This window comes from Furipterus horrens, unplaced genomic scaffold, assembly GCF_987537825.1.
Source record: "Furipterus horrens unplaced genomic scaffold, mFurHor1.1.pri manual_scaffold_11, whole genome shotgun sequence".
In the NCBI taxonomy this organism is placed as follows: domain Eukaryota; kingdom Metazoa; phylum Chordata; class Mammalia; order Chiroptera; family Furipteridae; genus Furipterus; species Furipterus horrens.
Window position 1 is genome coordinate 3,346,030 of NW_028327181.1, and position 22,926 is coordinate 3,368,955.

The window sequence follows — 22,926 nt, forward strand, 5'->3', positions numbered from 1 at the left end:
CCTTCCCTTGTCCCCGCTCCCCCTGGGCCGGGTGTCAGGTGGAGGAGGAAGAGAGGCCCACCAGACAGAGGAACAAGGGGGAAAATGGACAACTCCTGGAGGGCGTCTGAGCTGATGGGAGGGGAAAGGGCCGGGGAAGGTTCCAGCTCGGGCCTGCACACAAGTCACCAGATGGCCAGTTAGGACAAGTCAAGACAGAGCTGCAATCGCCGCTCAGCGTCCCTGCCACGGGGTCACAGCTTCCCCAAGGCAGGGCCACGGCCAGGACCCAGGCTGGGGGACCCGGCATGGCTTTTAAACTGGGGCTCTGACTGGCTACGTGACTCGCGCATGAGACAGTCCTGAAGTTGCCTCACCGGCGTAAGGTGGCCCGTGACACCTGCCCACAGCACCCACGGGTGCTCAGAGATGACAGCAGGCCTGACTGGGGGACAGGAGCTTCCGATGTCCTGTACTGCGTCAGGGCCACGCAGCCGCGCAGAGGCCAGAGCAGCTGCTGCCGTCGGATTTTACTCTTTATTATGATGCTACAAAATCACACGGTGCTGTTTATTATTTGAATTCTTTTTATTTTCTGAAATGGAACCATTGTACATTGTACAAACCATATCTACTGATGGAATAAATAAGTGAAAAATTATACTGCTGTACAACACACCAAAAAAAAAAAAAAAAAAAAAAAAAAACCATAAGAGGAAAGAAAATGAGATAATGTGAAAAAGTCTTTATACCTCTAACCAGGTCCTTGGCCGTATGAACATTCCAACCGTGACGTCGTTGTATTGGGGGGGGTCACCACCCTCTGAGTCGGTCAACTGCCTTCCAGGGTCTGGGTGCCAAGTGCCAGCACTTTGTGGAATGTGTAGCTGCAGCTTCCCCAACTTCAAGTTTCTCAGGGAGTAGGTTTGCCCTGGGAGCCCTTAAGGCCACGGGGCCTGGTGTCCGCGGAAGGCGTTCGCTTAGGACCCCCGCCCCGGCTCGGCCAGCTGCAAGGTCTTGGGGTCTGTGGTGGGAGAGGGCGCGTGGCGCGGGGCAGCGGGGGACAGCGGCCCGAGGAGCGGCTGTGGGAAGGAAGCACGTCTGGATTTCTGCAGTGTCGCTGTTCGCCGTGGAGGGGACCTTGGCTCGGCCCAGTCTGTCGGACCACCGGCCCATCCCTACCTTCAGGCACTTCAGAGAAAGACTAATGACAGCCTCAGTGTCGTGGATGGTGCCGGCTCCCCTTGCCTGTCTGGAGAGGCCAACAGAAGGGGCGCGGGGGACCCTGGCCGACTTGCCATTTCCGCACACACGTGCGCACACGACACTCCTTCAGCTGTCCTGGTTGCAGCCCCTCGTTTCCCAGAAAGAGCAGGAAATGAACATCCAAATTCATCTTCCGTCAAAATCGAGTTTTGCTGCAAAGAAAAACGTGACTCAAACGCTACAGGATCTGGAGGTAAAGCCGCCGTGAGTCGCTGAGAGGTAACGCGGAGCCGGCGCTCGGCAGGGCTGACCACCGGAGAGGCGGCACGGACGGGGTTCCTTCCTTTTGTTAAGACAGAAACCTTTCGGCCACCGCTCCCTTCGACAATGCGATTTCCAGAGTTTGTTTGTTTGTTTTCCCTTATTTCAGGAGACGTTTTTGCATGAGGTATTTGAAATTCAGGAACATTTTGATTCTTCTTGAAGTGCAGGAAATAGACGGGCTCCCTTAAAAAATAAAGCAGGAGCCTCACCCTCAGAAACTCTTAGGAAGTGGAACCTGGCAGACGCTTCCATGGTGGTCAGGAGAGCGAGCCCCACACCAAAGGTGGTACCTGAATATGCACCAATTAGCAAAAAACAAACAAACGGGGAAAAAAAAACAAAAACAGAAGCCCACCAACCAAACCCTGCCACGCCCCTCCCCCCCAACCACACACAACTCAAAGGGAGTGGGGACCCCAGTGCAGTAAAGAAAGCTGAGGAAAGGGGCTAAGGTCGGACGAGTCCGTAGGAACTAACCCAACCAGGCCTCAGAACCGAACACTCAGGCGGTGGTCCAAGGGGGCAGCTCCGTTGCAGTGAGAGGAAGCTGCCCCGGGCAGGGGCGGGCGGGGATGCAGGTGGGGATCCCACTGTCCCCTCCTGGACAGGGGCAAAGCTGTCCCACTCCTTGGTGCCTCCCTCTGGCCTCCGAGGCCGAACTCTCAAAGCCTGCTCCTGGCTGGGGACCCACGACCGCGCGTCCTGGGAATGAAACAGGATCCAGCTGTTGGCTCCGTGGCATCAGGAAAAACGATGCAAAAGCAGGTGAACTTCTTGGCCTGCAATCTTGCCCCCCGCGCCCCCATCCTATGCGAGGCAGATGAGCACCAGCTACTCCTGCTACCTGCTCCCCGCCTCAACCCTTTCCTCGTCTTGAGACAGTCCTGCCGTCAGCCACAGAAGCCATTCCATCTTCAGCGGTGCTGGAGAAAGCGGAACGGTGAGGGCAGAGTGTGGAAGCGCCAAGACACCCTACGGGTTCTGCCAAGTCCATGTGGGATGCCTGGAACCACCAGGCTCAGCTGCCCCGAGGAGGTGAGTATATTGAGTGGCCAGCGCTTGGGGACAGTGCCCTGACATCTGACACTCCTCGGACCCTGGAGGCTGGGCCGGTGGCCGAGGAGACCGTCCTCGGCTGCAGCCTTGGGCTCTCCTCCCTGCCTGCTCCGTTCCTGCTGAAGTCCCGGGGCAGGGAGGAGCGGGATGTGAGGGCCGGGGCAGTGGCAGCCTCCACCAAACCGAGAGGGCACTTTGCAAAGGGAGATGCAAAACAACCAGGAAAACATGCCAGAGGTCACCTCAAGGGCACAAGGCACAAAAAAGAAAGCGGGAGGAATCGGTGGAACAGTGAAAAGCCCCGACGAAACGCGAGTTCCCGGTGGGTACCACCCCCGAATAGCTTATATCGTTAGAGAGAGAAGTGGGGGGCAAACAATACAGCAGCAACGCAAATGTAATCTTGGCTTCAGAGACAGTGTCTGACCCTCCTGAGCTGTCGACCCGCCTCCACAAGGACAGTCGCTTCAAGATTCGAGTGTTTGCTTCACAGCAGAAAGTTCCTCAGTGTCTGAGAAGTTGCGCCTTGCTAGGTTTTCTTGGATTCGCACTTGGTAAACTTGGAAAGTTAGTAGTTCCAACCCGAGGGCTCACTCGGGGAGGCGGGAGAATTAAGCCTGCTGATGGGTCTCCCGTGAGTCGTGGACCGGAGACGGAACCGCGCGCCTACATCTCTTCGGGGTTTTGCTGCGAAGCCTCCAGCTTCATCTTTTTAGAGGGTGGCCCTCCTTCCAAATCCTTGGGGGGAGAAGGGGAGAGAAAGAATAGCAGGTTAACAGGGCTGGAGATGGATAAGGGCGGGCATGAGGTTAAAGGTCAGCCCAGGAGGGAAGCTGGGAGGCGGGGGGTGGGGGGGGGGCGCTCTTGGCCAGCCCAGTGAGTGTGGACTTTAGGAGGTTCACAGACCAGTGGGCAACCCCAAACCCACCCTCCTCCTGTGTCTCCCAGGTCCCCAGTCGCCTGGGTCCTGCCTGTCCCTGTCACACCGGCCTCCGTCCGGCGCCTTCCCCCGTGCCCCGAAGCTCTGCGGCCCCTCACCCCTCCTGCAGCAGGCATCCCCACTGCTGTCGTCCAGCCTGTAATTCACTACCAGGGTGATTATTTACACACAAGTTTCGCATTTACTTCTCCAAGCTGGAAGGCCCAGGCCAGCCTCGCCCGGCTCACAGGGGCCTGGCCCGGCGGACGCTCAGCGTTTGTTCAATGCGCACAGAGACGTTACTCTGGGGAGGGGTCCGTGGCTGTCCCCGAGTTCCCAACAAGTCCTTTGACTCAGAAACAGTTCAACAGTCGCTCACCCACCTCCTGCCGTGACTGTCCGCTCAGCCATCTCAGGCCTCTCCAATCTGACCTGTCACCCGAGGACAATTCTTTTTTTTTAAATTGAATGTATTGGGGTGACACGGCTGCACCTGTACAATTCTTTTTTTTTTTTTAAAGGCTTTTATTTATTTTTAGAGAGTGGGGGAGGGAGGGCTAAAGAGAGGGAGAGAAACATCCATGTGTGGCTGCCTCTCACATGCCCCCAACTGGGGACCTGGCCCGCAACCCAGGCCTGTGCCGGGACTGGGAATCGAACCAGTGACTGTTTGGTTCGCAGGTTGGTGCCCAAGCCACTGAGCAGCACCAGCCAGGGCACAAGGGTACAATTCTTTAATATATTCTCTGTATAGCATATCGTGTGTTCACACCTGAGACCAACTCATGACTTCTCCCACCCCCAGCAGGTGCTCCCAGGTGGGCCTGGGATAAAGCCGGATGGGGCCCGGGGGTCCCCCACTTTCTCTCCACGCTCCCACACCCAGCCTAACAGCAAGACTCCAACTCCGAAGACCCTCGGGCCGGCTCACCTCTCCCGCAGCGGGGCCGCCACCATCCCCAAGCCCGGGTCACAAAGCAACCTGTCCCTCAGCCCCCCTGCACAGCCGTCAACACAGCCCGCGGCTCTTCTCGAAACAGAAATCACACACAGAATCTAAAACCCGCCGACGCTTCCCCACGGACTTCAGAACAGAACCCCACTCCTTACCAGGCCGGGAAGGCCCCGAGGCCCGGCCCGCTCCCCTCTCGGCCGCGTCCTGCCGAGCACCCCGGGAGCAACACGGGATGCCCGGGCCTCCTGCTCAACGAGTCCCCGGGAGTTCCAATCGTCCAACGAGAAAACCACCGCACGAAATAACAGAACACCTTTCAACGTACCCAGCACCCCGGCGAGTGCCCGGCCGGCCGGGGTGCCCCTCGGAAGCCTCGATCGGTACCTGAGAGATCGAGGACGTCTCTGCCGCGAGACCCGCGTCCGCAGATGGCTGCCGCTCCACCTTCTCGGAGCTGTTCATCGAGGCTTCCGCCGAGGACTGCGAATTCTGCTCGTCAGAAGCATCTGAGAGGGGCAGCGGGGCGACAAGCTGTTGTCAGACGCGTGAGGTGCCGGGCCACATGGCCCGTTACTAAAAATACGGGGAGACTGGGTGGCCCCGCGGTCTGTCAGGGCTGCAGTGAGCTGGGGAGGCTCCTGCTTATTGTTTATTGGTGTCGTTTTAAGCGGCCAGGCCACGTGCTGGCCCGGTGGCCTCTGACCCTTCCCAGCACACGCGTGACCAAGCGCCCCTAGAGGACGCCTGAGAACCGCTCCACGCTTGTGCCGCGGGTGCGCGCCGCCCTCTAGTGGACCCGGCGCGCTGCGACCATCATGGCCGCGAACCCCCACTTCACCGCACAGCCCGCCTTCGGCACCCCCGCCCCAGCCTCCCGACGGTAAACAATTCTCTTAACAATATGGGTGTTTTTCTGATCGTCAGCAACGACTGACCTTTTCGAGAAACAGAAAACACAGAACAATAATCTAGTTAAAATCGCCAATGATCTCACACCAGCCACAGCTACCAGCCCCAGGAACGTTTGAAAAGATTTAGCCCCGTTTGTCCAGATGTTGTCCCCTTCCTGCATAGACCTCCCCTCCCTCCCCAGTGGGGATCACAGAGCATTTGGGAAGAATTTCTCATGTCTTTAAAAATTCTCTAAATACAAGCACATACAAGATGGCTGCACAGCATTCTGTCAACAATCCCTCATTTAATGAAGCCTGGCTCGCCAGTTATTTGGGCCATTTCTTAGGCACTGGTCTCCCTGCCCCCCCCACACACACACCTCCCATCCTACCCAGGGTCCCATTCTGCTGGCACTCAGGACCCCAATAACATAGGTCACCCCGGTTTTTCTTAAGTACACTGAAATCCTCAAGAATGCCTTACTGTCTGGGATTTCTGAGACACCCTGCCAGGATCTGAGCTGAGGTTTCCTGCTGTTAAGGGTGGGGTCAGGGGTCTGCCCTCTCCAAGGCTGGGCTCCGCCTACTAGTTGGTGTCTACTTACAGACAGGCCTGGGTCCCAGTGCCTCTGCCACCTGTTCCTGGGGGACCCTGAGGCCTCACAGTCTCAGAGTCCCCTCCCCAACCCAGCCCAGTATAATCCAGGTTGACAGTAACCACCCGGCGGAGTCACTGAGCATTAACTGGAATGACAGGAAAAGTACCCGAACAGTGAAATGACCCCAGGTGGGAGTGACTGTGGATGATCTCGGGCACAGAACCAAACCCCCCGTGACCCTGACACTTCCTTGATGCTTTTAGTTTTACTTTTAAAATTAAGCACAAAATTACCATACAACCCAGCATTACCACTCCAGGGTATAGACATAAAAGAACTGAACATGGGTCCCCAAACTAATACTGGTCCGCAGATGTGCACAGCAGCCCTATGCAGATAAACAGAGGCGGGGACAGACAAAATGGGGTCTGTCCATACAATGGAATATTACTCAGCCATAAAAAGGAACAAAGCACCAACACCTGCTACAATGTGGATGAACCTTGAAAAGAAGCCAGATACAAAATGTCACACATTGTATGATTCTGTTTATGTGAAATATCTGGAACAGGTAATCCACAGAGACAGAAAGCAGAGGGGCTGGGGAGGGGGGAGAAATGGGGGGGTGACTGCTAATGGCGAAGGGGTTTCCATTTGGGGAGAAGAAAATGTTTTTGAACTGGAGGTGGTGGCTGCACTGCACGGTGAATGTGCTAAATGCCCCGACATGGTTACCTTCACATTATGTGAATTTCATCTCAAGAAAAAACCCACATGAGCCCCGGCTGCTGTGGCTCAGTGGATTGAGCGCTGGCCTGAGAACCAAAGGGTCGCTGGTTTGATTCCCAGTCAGAGCACAGGCCTGGGTTGCAGGCCGGGTCCCCAGTTGGGGGCATGTGAGAGGCAACCACACATGGATGTTTCTCTCCCTCTCTCTCTCTCTCCCTTCCCCTCTAAAAATAAATAAATAAAATCTTTAAAAAAAAAAAACCCATATTAATGTTATATTCTATTTCATAATATGTGTTTGATTTAAAAAACATTTTCAGGTGTAACTGTCCTCCCCTCTGACCATAGTTCCCTTTCTACCTACAGCGTGGGCTTTATGGAGTGAGAGGTGGGACCCCAGAGGCAGGTGTAGAAATCATGGAGGCAGCCAGTCACCCGGAGAGTCCCACTGACCCCTTGCCTGGCCTAAGCACCCAGCGGGAACTGGCCTTGGATCTCAGGGCGAGTTCAAGGGCCCAGAGCAGCGGCCTGATTCTCTTAGCAGAACGGTACTGGAACTCACCCAGGGGAAATTATTTTCCTGGGGCCTAAATTTAGTCCAGGGAGCTTGAACATTATGTCATTCCCCGAACTCACTCAGCAGTAAACAAGTTCAAAGCAAGGTCAACAGCTGGCGACCAACGCGCCCTGTCCCGCAGGCAGCGTGTACCCACCTGGGGAGTGGGGCGCTCAGGCAGCCTCGGGCAGTCGTGTAGGACCCGAGGCCTGGCGTGGCTGGGAGAGGGCCCTGGTGGGTTCCCTCCTGGACCTGTAAAGCTTGGGGTGGGGGTGGGGGTGGGGGTGGGGGGGTAGTTACTAAAACGTGGGAGTTACGGAAGGAAGCCTTCACAGGATACGACTCCTGTAACAGGCCCTTTAAAAGGAGACAAGGGACCCCGAACACAGGGGAAACGAGGCCATGACCAGAGGGAAAGCAGGAAAGGAAAGAAGCCAGGACATATCCTGGTCCTGCACAGCCCTGTCCCTGGAGCCCCAGGTCACCCCTCTCCCCACGGCGCACCAGGCCCTTCCCAGCACCCGGCTCAGCAGAACATTTCCCTCTCCCGCTTACTTTCCTGCAGTGACCTGACAAGAGGCAACTTGTATCTGTCTCCTTCTATAAACAAGGAAACAGGAAGGCGCGCAGGAGGAGACACTGCCCGCCCAAGGCCACACAGCTGGCAAGTGTCGCCTAGATGTGACCAGTTGGTCCTGTGTCCACGGCGCCCTGGCTCATGATCGCGCGGCGGACTGGGCGCTGTCACTCCCAGTCTGGCCTTGTGGAGAGGAGGCCCCGCAGAGCGCCGGCCGGGGAAGTTCAAATTCAAACAAGTACGGTTTCCTCGGTGGCCCCACCACTGGCCTCCTGCCTTATCTGGCCCCCTCCCCTGTCTGTTCCCAGTCACAGCAACCGAAGTGACCCTTTAGATCACAGCACTCAAACTCCCAATGGCTCCGGTCTCTCTCGGCGTGAAAGGCAGGTCTGCTCAGGGGCCTCTGCGACCCCACACACTGGGCCCCGCCTCCTCTCTCGCCTCATGTCACTGTCTGGGCCCCTCGCCAGCCCACTCTCCTCCGGCCACACTGCACATGCTCCTGCCTCAGGACCTTTGCACGGCTCCCTCTGCTCGCTGTGCTCTCCCAGTGAGCCAGGAGGCTTGCTCCTTTGCTTCACTTGAGCCCCAATAATGGGGCAACACAGCCCATTCTGCTTTCTTACTTTATAATTCTCCAGAGCACTTATTTTCCAAATACTGGACTGTGTGATTTTTAAATCGTATCTCCGAGAATAGGAACCTGGGTACTACCTTTCTTCTGGTGACCTCCTGGGGCCAGCACATGGCCGGGCCTCTTTAACCACCTGCCAGTACCCACCTGGAAGGAAGGCTGGATGGAGATCAGCGCCCCAGCCCGGCCCCCCGCACACGTACCTTCGGCCCCGGGGAGCTCCTTCCCTTCGGCCTGGGTCTCATCGGCCTTGGCGCTGGGGCCGTCGCCGGGCGCGGACGAGCTGGGCTCCGGCGCGGGGCTGGAGTTGCTGCTGTTCTCCTGCTTGATGGGCGAGGCGTCCGCGATGGAGCTCTGGTTGCTGTTGTCGTCTGTGTGGGGGGAACAGGACCCCAGGTGAAATCCCGCAGCTGCAGAGCAGAGGCGGGTCCGGGCGCTCAGCCTTCCACACCTCACTGCCTGCAGCAGGACGCTGTCCCAGGGAAGGGGACACCTCTGAGGGGGCTCTGGGAGCTGGGCCTGCCCTGCCCCACAGGCTGCGAACCCTGTGGCTGGAGGCAGCCAGCCACACACAGTGGCCGGGCACACTTTGAGCCTTGTGGGGACACCCGAGGCCTTGTGCTGGGTGTCCTAGGAGAGGGGACCAGACCTCGCGTGTGCCTGGCTCTGAAGCACGTGCACAGGGCAGCACAGCCAAAACGTGTCCCGGTATGTGACCAGGCCTCCAGGCCGACTTCCATGTGGGCGGAAATAAAAGGGCAAGAAGGACTAGTTAGCACCCCCAAGCGGGATACTCCACGGGCCAATCAGCCCGGCTCTGCAAGTCAATCCTCAAAACAGAAGAAGAATCAGGGAAGATTATCGAAGATTAGAGGAATTTAAGAGATCTAACAGCTAAACATGATGTGAGAAAATTATTTGGATCCTGTCTCAAACGTGCCAGTTGTAAGAGACGTTTTGGGACAATTGGGGAATGTGAATACAATCTGGAGTAGAAAAGATATGAAGGAATTATTGTTGATTTTGCCAGGGGTGATAATGGCACACTGGGCACGCAGTATAAAAATGTCACGTATTAGTGGCACGTGCTCACGTGGGAGGGGCAGGGAGCACAGGCAGATTACTACGTCCCTGGCACCTACCCCATGTCCGCACCAGGCAAAAGCCACCTTGTTTTACGCTTTCAGAGCCTCCTTCCCCAGAACAAGACGGCCCTGGGTCCGGAGGGCTAGAAACGCGATCAGACCGGTATCCCTTTCTGATGAACTCATTTACCTAACATCACCTTGCTGCACAGAAGGCTCAGGGTGGTCAAAAGTGCAAAGACACTGAACTGGGGATGAAGAGACAGAAAAAGGCAACTGAGGCAAGCTTCATGCCAGCAGACCCGGCGGGTGACAAAATGAGAGGCCACATCGTCCCAGAGGGACAGAGCCCCGGCTTCACTAGGCCGCTGCCCCGCGAGGAAGGGCATGCCCAGGGTTACCAGATCTACTTCCTCCAAGACGGCAGAAGTGCAGCTTTCCTGATTTATAAATATCACCGAGTCGATGTTTCAGAAACCTCACGTTTGAACCTCTGAGGTCAGAGTCAGGTGGCAGTTTTCTGTGGAGGCGGGGGGCCGGTCAGGAGGGGATGCTGGAGGGGGGTTTACCAGAATGTTCTCTCTTTACCTGGGCTGGCTATGTGGGGTGTGTGTGTGTGTCTGTGTGTGTGTGTGTGTGTGTGTGTGAACATTTCCTGGAGCCATCTGCTTAGGACCTGTGTCTCTCCTCTCAGATAAAAAGGTGAGAGGAATGAACACCAGCACCGTCAGGACAACTGCATACCGGCTAACGCACGTCCCCAGCCCAGATCGGCATGGTGGGACGCTGGTGACAGGTTCTGAAATAAGACAATGAAGGAAGGTAGGCTGCCGATGTGGGTTCACATGAAGTCAGAAACCCAGGCTGGAGCTTCCCAGTAGCCAAAGCAAAACAGGCAATGAGACGTACAGTCATCTGTACAGTATGTCAGGCCTGGGAGGGAGAAAGGACACTGTAGGCCCCAGAACATCTCCGCTGAGGTTTTTGTTTTTTAAAGCCTCACCGGAGGACACTTTTTCGTTGCCCTTAGAGAAAAGAGGAAGGGAGAGAAACATCAACGTGAGAGAGAAACATCGACTGGTGGCCTCCCATACACACCCGAACCAAGGATCGTCCGCACTCAAACCGGGGATTAAACCAGCAACCCAGGCACGTGCCCTGCCCGGGAATCGAACCTGCAGCATTTCGGTTATGAGATGATGCGCCAACTGAGCCCCAGCGGCCAGGGCTCCTGTGAGGTTTTTGTCCCTGGGTAAGAAGAGGGTCTTATTTCATGTTTCTTGGCTTGTTGGGCTGGGAGAAGACGTTCCTCCCCGCTCACTGAACCTTCTCCTTGGCACCGAGGCGTCCTGCCCAGCCCCCCGCCCCCCGCCTGGAATGTGAACGAACCTGCTGGTGAAACAAAACGCGGCCAGCCCGCTGCCTGCGGCCAAGGGCAGCGCCTCCGCCCGGGGCCTGGCGGGGGCGGGGCAGGACGGAGGGGGCGGGGCGGGGGCGGGGCCTATGGGGCGGGGGGCGGGCTCACCGTGCATGTCCATCATCCCCGGGGAGGAGCTGTTCTCCGGCGTGGTCACCTCGGAGCCGCACTTCTCATCTTTGCCCTTTTTCTTGTTCTTGTTTTTCTGGAGGAGAAAACGGGGCAGAAACCGAGTCAGCACACCGTGCGCACGCAGGGCGAGACCCCGGAGGGTGGCAAGGATATGTTATTCCGCTGACTCATCGCGGAGCCCCCCAAGTCCCTGGAGGGCGCTCTGTGGTCTGCACTGGAACGCGTCCCATTAGGGGCCCCACCTGCTTCGGAATCAGAGCCCCGCAGAGGGGGGGCTTCCGGGGCTGGGGGCTGCAGAGAAGCCAGCCGTGTTTGTGGGCCAGCGCCACGGCCACCCACCCCAAGCAGGTACAGCGATGCCAGGGGAGCCGAGGACAAACACAGAGTACACACACACACACACACACACACACACACACACACACACACACACACACACACACACACACACACACACACACACACACACACACACACACACACACACACACACACACACACACACACACACACACACACACACACACACACACCCTCCCCGCAGCACCACTGAGGAACCACCGGAGGGGGGCGGGGCGGGGCCGCTTTCACGTGCGGTTCCATTTTTCACAACTGGAACAGAAGAGTGTTAGAAGCCACGTGTGACCACCGGTGAGAGACTCATTAAACAGATCACGCGCATTCCCGCGCATTCACTCTGTGTAAGCTGGGGTGATGTAACAATTATAGAGAATGAGGCAGCCCTTCATTTAATGATGGGGGATGATCTCCAAACACGTCCCCAGTAAACACGTTTCCAGTATCCCCAAGACATTTTCACGAAGGGTGCGGAGGGGAACGCCGCGTGACTGATGAAGGAAAGATCGTGTGTTTGCGTGTTTGCGGGCAGCCGGCGCTCTCGGGAGGGCAAACCCTGGGCGCCTCCCAGGAAGGAGCTGAGTGGGGTGTGGGGCATGTGGACGGATGGGAAACAATTTATAAAAAGATACACAGTAAAAAAAGGTAACATTCGAAGACTCCGTAACCTAGCAAGACAGAAAGTAGGTGGTGGTTTCCAGGCTCTGGGGTTGGGGGCAGTGACCGCCAGGTTCTTTCTGGGGTGACGACACTGCTCAGGAATGACAGCGGTGACGGGTGCGCAACTGAACATCGGAGCCCTGACTCGTGCTCTTGAAGACAGTGGAGTTTATGGCAGGCGAATGATCTCAGGTTAAAAAACGCGCTAAAGGCAACGTTTGAATTTTGTACTGCGTTTTACCTATTTCAAAGATTTTAAGTTCTGAAGGAAAAAAAAAAGGGGTAACCATGTTGCAATTGGGTGTTTAAAAAAAAACCGAAGGGCTGTCCTCCACAATGCAGATTCCAGGCCACGACCTTCAGAGATGCGGATTCGGCTGCCTGGGGCGGGGCCCAGGAACCTGCATTTCTTCAAGATTTCCCAGGGAACCCGTGCTCAGCCAGGCATGGGTCCCACCGCCCTGCAGGGATGGAGGCAGGAAATGGCGTAGGGTACGTCAGGCTCCCAGACGACAGAGTCAGCCTTCGCTGAGTGCCGTGTGCGTAGCTGTGCTGGGTAAGGCCTCCTGTGTGCCCCGTCGGCTCCGCTCTGCTGCAGACACCCCAGGCCCTGGGTATTCCCGCTTGGTTGCACGAAAGGGGGAACGAAGGCCCAGCAAGGTGGGGCCACCTGCCCAGCATCACAGGTTCATGAGGGGCCGGTCTGTCCGACTCCGGATCCAGCGCTCTTTGCCCGGCGGGAGCTGCCCTGTCCCGCCCGACGGCCCATAGATGATGTTTTCTCCTTGATCACGATCCATTTGGCACTTCCCTGATGTCTGTTCCGTGCTATTCTATAATTATCTTCCCCCAACGAGATTATAAATTCCTTGAGAGCAGGGACCACGTCTTTGCAAAGGCAACAGCGTTTATACAACACCTAACGGTGTGCACCGATGGCGGCCAGAGCCACAGCTGCCTGTGAGGAGCCTGCCCTCCGCCGGGGCCGGCCAGCACCTCGTGCCGTGATGAGCTGGTCTCTGGGCCCCTGGGGAAGGCAGCTCTGGGGGCTCCATGAGCCCAGGCCAGAACCAAAAGGGGTGACAAATGACCGAAGAGGGTGGAGAGGGGCTCTAACTCCGCCTTTAAGGCCCCCTAGAAACCTGCCCATCGGGACCCTGTCAGGCTGGGAGCAGATGGAACCCCGTGGCTTAGTGTGAGTCACCTTCCTGGAGGAGAGGACTGTTCACGTGAATAGGAAAGGCGTCCCAGGCAGGAGGAAGAGGCCAGGCAAAGTCCCAAGGGGGCACTGGTGGGGATTTTGACTGACAAGGAGAGCAGCTGGCCTGGGAGCCGCTAAGCTGCCATGAGGGGCTGTCACCAACCCCTCCCTCTAGTGGTCGCAGTCCCCACCCCTCCGGAAGCCACCCAGGCTTCCCTGCACAGGACTCCCTGGGGTGAGAACCAAAGGCTATCCAGGAGTGGAGAGCACTGTGCTCCGAGCCAGACAAACTGGACACCTGCTGTGTGACTCTGGGGTAGTGGCTTCACCTCTCTGAGCCTGTGTCCTCACTTGTACAGAGAGGACAGTGATCAGCTCCACGGACTGGGTGTGAGAAGGGACTGAGATAATACCTGATATACAGTCCAGTGCCACCATGACGGGGAGCATCTACCTGTCTGTGGGTACCACTCCAACCATCCCCGAACGCTGGGAGGGACACCTCTGCACTCAGGTGTGTCCCCACTGGCAAACCATGGGGCTCTTGGCCCAAGAGATGAATGCAGGGGACACTCCAGGGGACAGGCCCTTCATACTCACGTCGTCAACCTTTGGCTCCGTCACAGGGACCCACTTGTAGATTCTCAGGGACGTGTCACCCACAGTCACCCACTTCTTCTCCCTGTGGAAGAGGAGGAAGAGCCTGTGACCAGGGGCCTCAGGGGCAGGGCCCTGCGCCCCTCTGTGGGGGCACTGGCTGCACTCCTTGGGGGCAGCTGTGATGCAGTGGCCCCCAAACCCGAGGTTAAGAAGACAAGTTCTAGGTCACAGTTCGAATCCCAGCTCTGCCGCTCACTGGACCCCTGCGCAAGCTGCTCGCACCTGAGCCTCAGGGTCCCCGTCTGCTGGGCTGATACGGCTGTCCATGTCGCTGGGCTGCCAGGATGCTCACCTAAGGCAATGGCTGTTCAAGTCTCCCTGGTGCCAGGAAGGCGGGGGGTGGGGGTGGGGGTGGGGCTGCCATTAGGATGACTCCTCTGGATGAGGGGGACCAGGCCCCACATTTCTCCAGCTTTCGCCCCACAGAGCCAGCATCTGGGGCCACCCAAGCCCCTCTGGGCAGCAGAGAGGACTTCAGCCAGCCAGGTGTTTCCTCCTGGGGGGGTGGGGGTGGGGCCTGAGGTCGGGGGAAGGAAGCAGGGGCGCACAGCTGGACTAACCACCCTGCACTCTGCTGTCGGGAGTGGTGGAGGCGGGAGAGGTGGGGAGGGCAGGTGAGGCTGGTGGCCTCACCCGAAGGGCTGTCCCCAGGGGCTGAGACCGAAGGGCTGGGCCAGGGATCCCGGCCTGGAGTGCGGGCAGCAGCCAGCTGGGGCAATACCTGAGCCCCCCACTCCTCAGTCCTGAGACTGGCACATGTTTCAGGGTCTTAAGGCCCACGTCTGCGCAGCTGCCCCTGCCCCTGTCCTGCCTCCTGGGGACAGTCCAGGCTCCCTGCTGCTAGAGGCAGGTTTACTGGTGAAGAGGAGAAAAATCACAAGCCTTGAGAGGGAGAAGGGGTGACTGTTTTCTTTTTTAAGATTTTATCTCATTTTTAGAGAGGGTAAGAGAGGGAGAGAAACATCGATGTGAGAGAGATACATCAATTGGTTGCCTCTCGTATGCACCCGACCAGGGACTGAACCCGCAGCCCAGGCGTGTGCCCTGACCAGGAACTGATGACCCTTCGCTTCGCGGGACGACACCCAACCGCGGAGCCACATAGGTTAGGGTGTGACTGGTTTTCATTAAGTACAATAGTGACCTCCCTCTCCTCCCAACACTCTGCTCCAAGGCATTGTCATTCTCTAGATCATCATCACCGCCTCTGAACTTCTGCCCTTGACCCCCAGCAATCTATAAGCCCGGACGTATCACTTCCTGCCCCAAACACTGGGAGCCCCAAACACTGGGAGTGACGCCCGGAGGCCACATACCTGAGGCCACCTAGGCTCCCGGAGAACCTGGAGGGAGCGCAGGGGTTCAAACCCAGGCAGTTCTGCCTCCAGGGCCCGGGCGCCTAGCACCAGGCCCTGTTATCTTGGGAGAAGGGAAAGGTTATAAAGGACCTGCTGTCTGCTGGATGAGGAAATTAGCTGATTCAAGGGACGGACAATGGGAGGTCAGGGCAGACGCACACCTGTGCAGGTGATGTCGCTGCCAGGGGCCCTCAGCAATTTCAGTGGCCAAGTTCCACCAGAACCAAGGACCCCACATGGCCTGAGCACCCCTGTTAGTGAGCTGCCCAGCACCTTCTGTAACTTCCCGGCCCAGATCTCAGCCTTGGGTCCTCCCCTGCACATGGGGGGCGGGAGGGCCTCATGTGCTTGTGGGCCACGTGACAGTCACCGGGCACCCATTCACCACGGGGGGTTCTGGGCCCCTGAGCACACTCAAAACCACCCAACCCAACCCCAGAGACCTCCACTCCCAAGACTGCCTGCTCGGATCCCACCTGTTCCCTCCGGGGGGAACTGGGGCCTCGCTTTTATTACCGTGGTAGTTCGTGACTGTCCCTAGTGTGCTGGGTGTGCTAAGCACCGTACACACTGCTCTGACCTTCCCATGACCTTGGGGGGCAGGGACTGTCACCTTCCCCACTTGACAGATAAAGACAGTGAGGCCGGGGAGCTGAAGTCCTCCTCCCCAGAGCTGTTACGCAAGCCTTCCTTGTGCACCGCCGTTTGGAGCAGCCCCTCTGCCCCCCACCCCCGTCTTGCCCCTCTTAGCCCAGAAAGAAGGACGTGAAGGCCGGTAGGTAAGTTGCCACCTACTTGCCTCCTTGAGGCAGGGTGGACAATCCACAATCCCGGTCTGTCCCCACCTCCATTCTGAATAGTCAGAAGGTGCCAGGAAGAGACAGGGGCGTTCCAAGAAACGGTCTCAGAGACAAAGCGACAATCATAATAGCCATTGTGTGCCGAGGCTTCGTGCCAAGCGTTTTATTTACGTGCCCTCTCTCCCAGAGATCACCGACAGGCCCATGACAGAGGAGCTACTATCAGGCCACTTCACAGATGACCGGGAGGCCCAGAGAGGTCGTACCACTCGCCCATGGACACACAGCTGGTCAAGGGCAGAACCGGGCCTGGACACAGGCCCGCCCTCTGCTCCTCGGTCTCCCGTGAAAACTCAGAAACGTTCCCCAGAGCACATCAGTCACAGACGCCGGACCGAAGTGCCAAGTGCTGGAACCCTGTGCAAGTGACCAAAGGCACACTTCCTATCACAACCCCTCTGCTGGCTTCCTGGGCCTGGGTCCCACCCACTAGGCAGCAAATCCACAGTTTGATGGTGTTAAAAAAAAAAGGTAAAGGAATGGACTTGCAACACACAAGACACCTTTCCGGGCAGAAAGGGGGTCTGCCGCCCCATGTGAACCAGGATGAATGTCTGCAGCTGCAGGTGCTACCCAGCGACGTCACGGGCCCTGCAGGTTATGAGCTCGATGCAGCCAGGCTGTCCTGCTGCCCCGGCCTGCGACCGTGGCCCGGGTCCCCGGCTCGCCAAGCTTCAGCTGCATTGCTAGGCATGGACACTGAGGGCTAAGGGACAGAGGTGGGGTGTTAAGAACCTGACCTCAGGCCTGCCATTGGGCCAGCAGCCCCCTGGGCAGAGACAGCCCCGCAGCTCAGGGAGGACTAGAAGGGGTTTCACAGACGGGGCGCGTGAGCTCCAGGGTCTTCCCAAGCTGGTGGCCTGGTAGCGCCTCGGGAAGCACCACAGGGGTTCATAGAAGCAGCTGAGTTCCCACCCCCCCACCCCCAACGGGGGTATTACCTGTAGTGATGACCTAACAGGGTGGGTGGCAAACAAGGGGCCAACCGGTGTGTTTCGTCTGGCCTACACGGTACTTTAAACATCTGAATCAATTGCCAGATTTTACCAGAAAAAAAAAAGTCAGACAACGTAAAAATCCAGACTCCTCACTACTTTAAAAAACATGATCTGACCTCAAGGGGCCCACGCACCTGCCGCCCCCACCCCGCCCAGAAGCAACGGCGCTCTCCCCCAGATACCCCAGCCCTCCCCACACAGACACGGGCGATTCACCCCGAGCACTAGGCCGCAGCGGCCTGATGAGGCTGCCCCTGGGCGCACCCTGAGGCCCCCAGTCCCGAGCCAAGCTTCAGCACCTCTCCCTTCCCCGTCAGACTTGGGCTGCCGGGTGAAAAGACTAAATGAGGTCCTAGCTCTAGAAATAGAGCCGCAAATGCCCCGCCCCCACCTCAGCACAGGCTTCTATGTAAACTACAAGCGCCCATTCCACATTCTCCAGGCCAAGGCCAATGTCCAATGTTCTCCCAGGTCCAGGTCCAAGGGCAAGGCCATCTTGGGGTTACCTGGCTCCCTCAAAGAGAGCTCTAACTCGCTCACTTCGTAGTCACTTCCAGCTGAAGGCCGACCTATCCTAACTTGACCTGTCCCGTGCCTGGCAGGAGGGTGCCCCTGGAGGTCCTGAGGTGAGGCACTCGCCTCCCCTCCCCCAGGGACAGGCGGGAAGTCCTCTCTTCGCATCCACACATCACTGCGGGACCTTCAGACCAAAGGCCTGGGCAGGGGGGCCCAGCCTCAGCCCGCTTCTCAGCTCCAGCCCCCGCCTCCTGCCCAGCGACTCCCCTCCCCGGCTCCCCTCCACCCCCACTGGGCCGCCGAACCCTGGCCCACTTTCCCGAAGAGGGGCCCACCATTGCGCCCTTCCTTCGGCCATGTTCTGGCTGCTCCACACTCCACCACCCTGCCCTGCTGGGACGCCAGACCGAAAGGAGAGGACGGACAGCAGCCGCAGACAGGGTGTGCAGGCCGGCTGCTGGCTTCTTCCGGGAGGGGTGGGGGAGAGCTGGGGGAGGGGGAGAGCTGGGGGAGGGGGAGGGCGGGGGTCACTGGGGCTGGGCAGAAAAACACCCGAGGCCTCCAGGCTGAACAATATGCCGGACACCCCCATCGTCCTCTGGATAAACTACAGAATGCTGAATTCAATTTGAATATCAGATAAACAATGCATCTTTTTTTTTAAGTATATGTATGTCCCAAATACTGCACGGGGCATACTTATGATTTTTAACAAGTATTTTTATAAATTCTTTTGTTGTTTACCTGAAATTCAAATTCGACTTAGCATCCTGGGGTTTTATTTGCTAAAAATCTGGCAACCCAGCCTCCAGCCAGTGGTGAGGGTCATGCTTGGTGGCCACACAGTTAATAAACAACCCAAAGTCTGGAGGGCTGACTGGGGATCCCACCCTAGAGGCTTTGTGAAGGTGAGATTTGGTGTCTCCGGGCTGGGAGACCCAAGAAATAAGGCGAAGTCTTTTTTGCTTAGAAGGGGCAGGGGAAAACCAAAAAAGAAAAAAATAATCAGCAAAATGTATGTTTCTAGAGTCCACTTTCCAATGAAGACAACAGTTAATGAAGGCTCCTGTGTGCAGGGGCAAGTGATCTTATTCCGGGGTCCGGGTGGGGGCAGAAAGCAACACAGGTCCCCCCTGGGCCAGGGTTAGAGAAGTTACACCAAGGTCAAGGCAAGGAAGTGACCCGGATGCTCCGCCCCCGAGAGTCCCAAAGCCTGAGGGTCTGTAAAGGACAGGACAAGCTGTTTCCGAAAACACAAGGAGGGGGGAGATCCGTTCTCCTCCCCTCCCCCCAAACACAGGCCTGGCCTGCAGCGGGGCGGCAGGGTGGAAAACCCCATAGCTCCATCTGCCCTCCTGCAAAGCAGCTGGCAGCTGTCGGGGTGCAGCGGAACCTGGGCCAGAAGGTCCCACCAGGCCTCCTGGGACACAGAATGGGTGGCAGCTTGCTCCGAGTCCCTTTCTCACCTCGGAGCAGCGACGGAAGGGACTCTGGCCCAGACGCGAGTTCTTTCTTTTGCACAAGCAGGAAGGGGACATCTCCAGCCTTCCCCCTGGGGATCTCACAGGAGAAGGGGCTGTGGGCCTGTTTTCCTGTGTGTGTTTTGGCCTGCAGCTGTTTCTGCCATTTTCTAACGGCTCCAGCCGGACACGGGGTGCCGGGCCCACCAGGGGAGCTCCCACGGCACCTGAAGACTTGGATCTCAACTTTGGAAAGCCTCCCCTTCTCACGGTTCTGAAAATTCTTTGTCCCGTTGGAGCCAAACCCAGCCCTCCGCCGGGCAGCCAGCCATCTGCAGACAGCCCTTTCCATAGGAGGCCCGGGAGCACGTGGACTTTATTGATTTTCCTCTTGCCTTTTTTTGTTGGGTTTGACTCAGAAAGGACAGCTAACTTGCCACACGGCTAGACCGGAACCTCGCCCCCTGTGGTTTTTAGAGACCAAGGCGTTACTCAAGAAATGACACCCCTAAACATAAACATAGCTCGCCACAGGGGTCCTGACCAATTTTCAGGCTTTAAATAAAGGGTCGGGAGGAGCCTGCTGGCGCTGACACTCCAGAGCGACGCTCCTCTCCCTTCCTGACCCTGGCGAAGCCGTGGGAAAAAAAATAATAATAAAGTTGAAACCCGGGAGCTGGGAGTTTTCAACAAGTCTGCCCCGGCCTGGCGATCCGCGGCGCCTCGGGCCTGGCCCTCGGGCCGACTCCGAGTCAGACCCCGCCGAGGCCGAGCGAAGGTTCGGTCCTATTAATTACAATAAGGCCCCGCCGGACACTCGAGCGCGAGCTGGAGGCCAGCCCCGAGTCCCCGAGTCCCCGAGTCCCCTTGTCCCCCCACTCAGAGAACAAAACAAACACGAGCTGCTGGCTTGGGAAAGGCAGACGCGGCCCAGGACCGGTTTCTGGCCAAAAACATTCGCTCGCCCGAGCCCCGCGCCCGGGTGCCCGGCGTCCCGGGCCCCGCGGCGTCCCCTCCCCGCGCTCGCCCCCATCTTGCTTCCCCGCCTAGAGCCCTCGCTCCAGGCAGCCCAAAGCGCTAAATTTAAACGGCTCGCGCTCTGCAAACTCCGCAGACTCGAGGGCGCCGGGCCTGGGAGGCGGGGAGCGAGCGAGCGAGCGAGGGAGGCAGCCGGGGAGGGAGCGAGGGAGGGAGGCCCGGCGCGGGCAAGGGCGCGGGGGCCGGAACACTGCGCCGCCCGGGGCGCGCGGGGAGGAGACGGAGACGGCGACGGCGGCGGCCCGCTCGGCGCTGCACAATGGAGCTCGCGCTCTCCCCTCCGCCGCCGGCATCGCGGCCCCGGCGCGCGGGAAGCCGCTTTCATGTGACTTGCACAAAACGAAATGGCTTCTGGGGCCGGCCCCGAGCCCCCCTCCCGGGAGCCGAGCGCCGCGGCGGGGACGGCCCGCCGCTCGGCCGCCCGGCCCGGGGCGCCCCCGCCTCCAGGCTGCCGCCGCCACCGCCGCGCCAGGTGGGCGACAGGCGCGAGCGCACCTGGGCAGCGGCCGCGGCCCCCGCCTCGCGCAGGTGACCCGGCTGGCGCGCCGCCCGCCCTCCCCAAGTCCCGGGCCCGCGGGCGGCCGGGCGCTGCGCCCGCCGGCTTTTTGTATGCGATCCGGGCTCGGGCGGCCGCGGCGCCCGGCTGCGCCCCCGCTTACCATTTGCGCACTTTCTCGATAGCCGCCATGACCCTCTTGATATCATCTTTGGCCCGGCTCCTGGTCTCGGCTCGAACCGACCTGCCCGACATGGTTCTGGCGGGGAGAGAGAGGCTGCGAGCGCGCCGCCGGGTCCTGCTCGCGCTCCGCGGCGGCCACACTCGCGCCCGCCCGCCCGCCGCTCACTCACTCACACACGGACTCACACACACACTCACACACTCACACTCTCACACACACTCACACACACACACACACACACACACAAAGCCGGAGCCGCCGCGCGCCCGGCCCCAGTGCGCAAGCGCCGGGCGGCAGCTGCGCCGAGCAGGGGGCGCAGCGCCGCCGCCGCCGCCGCCGCCAGCAGTGCGGCCTCCGGCCACCGGCCTCCCGCCCACCCCGGGGAGGCGGCGAGGGGCGCCCGGCGACCCGGCCCCCGGAACGCGGCGGGGGCGGGGGGCGGCGAGCGCGCGGCCGCGCCGACACTCACCCGGAGGCCGCAGGTGCCGCGGGGCCCCCCGGGGAGGGCGGGCCGGCCGCGGAGGGGGCGCGTTCCGTGGGAGCCAGCCCGGCGGCCGGCCCGCCGGCCCGGCTTTGCGGCAGCGGGTGCAGTCACGCAAGTTTCCTGCGGGGCCCTTGACTCCGCGGAGTTGAAGGCGGCGATCCAGGACGCGAGGTGCTCTCGGAGAAATGAGAAACCCTCTGCCGCCTGTTACCACGCGAGCTAGGACGTCGCTTCCCTTTCCTGCGTCCTTTTGGAAAACGGGTCGGGGGAAAGGTGTCTGGGGCTGGGCAGACCACGGGAGACACTCGCCCTTGCTTATTACATGGCTTTCAGCAGGGGAAGTTCAATGATCAGCGTTTTGGAGGGCTCGTCAAGCTGTTTCTTCCCCATCCTGCCCCAGGGCAGCTCTGTGGCGGAATCTAGTTATCAGGACACCCAGGTGCCACACCTTCGTGTCCAGGTGCAGCTAAACGGCCCTGCCCAGAGCTCATTCACACCCAGATGCGTGCTGGGGAAAGTGGGAGTGACCCTGTCAGCAGGCGCGGGCCTTGGAGATAAACTATTCCAGCCCATGTGGGGAAACTGAGTCACGGGAAGTTCAAGGTCACAGCCGTGAGCTCTGACTCCCGCTCACTCTAGAACCAAGCGGTGTGCTATGATGTTTCGCCTTGGGGTGGAAAAGCTGCGGCCCTGCAAAACCCCAACTTTACACTCTTTTCTAATGACACCAAGTTTGGTTTCATGACTATGCTGCATAAAATATGGTTAACATTTTTATTTTCCCTGTATCTCTCTTTTTTTTTAAGGGGCCCAATATTTTCTTCTGCGCCAGGGGCCTCAACCGACCTTAACCCACCTCTGCACACAGAATGTCATATATATACACTGTATGTCATATACATAGGAAGATGGCATATCAGTAATCCAAATATCACTGACTAACACATACCTCTATCCAGCTGTTAAAGGAACGAAGCGCTGACACATGCCGCAACACGGATAAATCTTAGAAACATGCTAAGTGAAAGAAGCCAGCCGCCAAAGGACCAATATTGTACGACTCCACGGGAGATCGTCCACTAGACAAAGCCACAGAGACAGGAAGCAACTTGGTGGTTGCCTGGGGCCATGGGAATGGGGACCCAAGGTGTCCTTTCGGGTGATAAAGTTCTTGTGGTGACCATTGCCCAACCTGGTGAATGTACCTGATGCCACTGAACTGTACACTTTAAAGTGCTTGCAGTGGTCAAGTTTATGTTTTGTGAATTTTACTACAATAAGAAGAAACCCAAATAGGCAGCTTTCCTAGTAATAGCAGATCTACAAACCGGACCGCCAGTGCCACATGGCAACGATCGGCTGGAGCTGAGGAGCCCTGTGCCCCCAGACAGAGCTCTCTAGGTCACCAGGGTGTCACCAGCCACTTTACTCATTTGTGTTGCCAGATGGCCCCGAAGGAATTTGGTTTTGATCTCTGATTAAACTGTAAAGCTTTCTACGAATGTTCTTTATAAATCCAGTGTGTCACTTTTTATAGATTCTGGCCCCCTGCAGATACTTTAAATTGTCTTTCTTTCATCAAAGCACAGTTGT

At 58.3% G+C, this 22,926-nt stretch overlaps 1 protein-coding gene across 1 annotated transcript; it reads right to left on the reverse strand.

The window, feature by feature from the left end:
* Positions 1 to 2,946: 2,946 nt before the first annotated feature.
* BCL7A (BAF chromatin remodeling complex subunit BCL7A) lies at positions 2,947 to 21,735 on the reverse strand. The gene is made up of 7 exons (XM_090291578.1): positions 21,319 to 21,735; positions 20,829 to 20,924; positions 13,880 to 13,961; positions 11,038 to 11,134; positions 8,631 to 8,798; positions 4,824 to 4,945; positions 2,947 to 3,303 (listed from the first exon to the last, which is right to left on the reverse strand). Exons 2-7 carry the CDS (start codon positions 20,918 to 20,920, stop codon positions 3,232 to 3,234), a joined length of 633 nt encoding a protein of 210 aa, XP_090147704.1. The 5' UTR covers positions 20,921 to 20,924; positions 21,319 to 21,735; the 3' UTR covers positions 2,947 to 3,231.
* Positions 21,736 to 22,926: the final 1,191 nt, after the last annotated feature.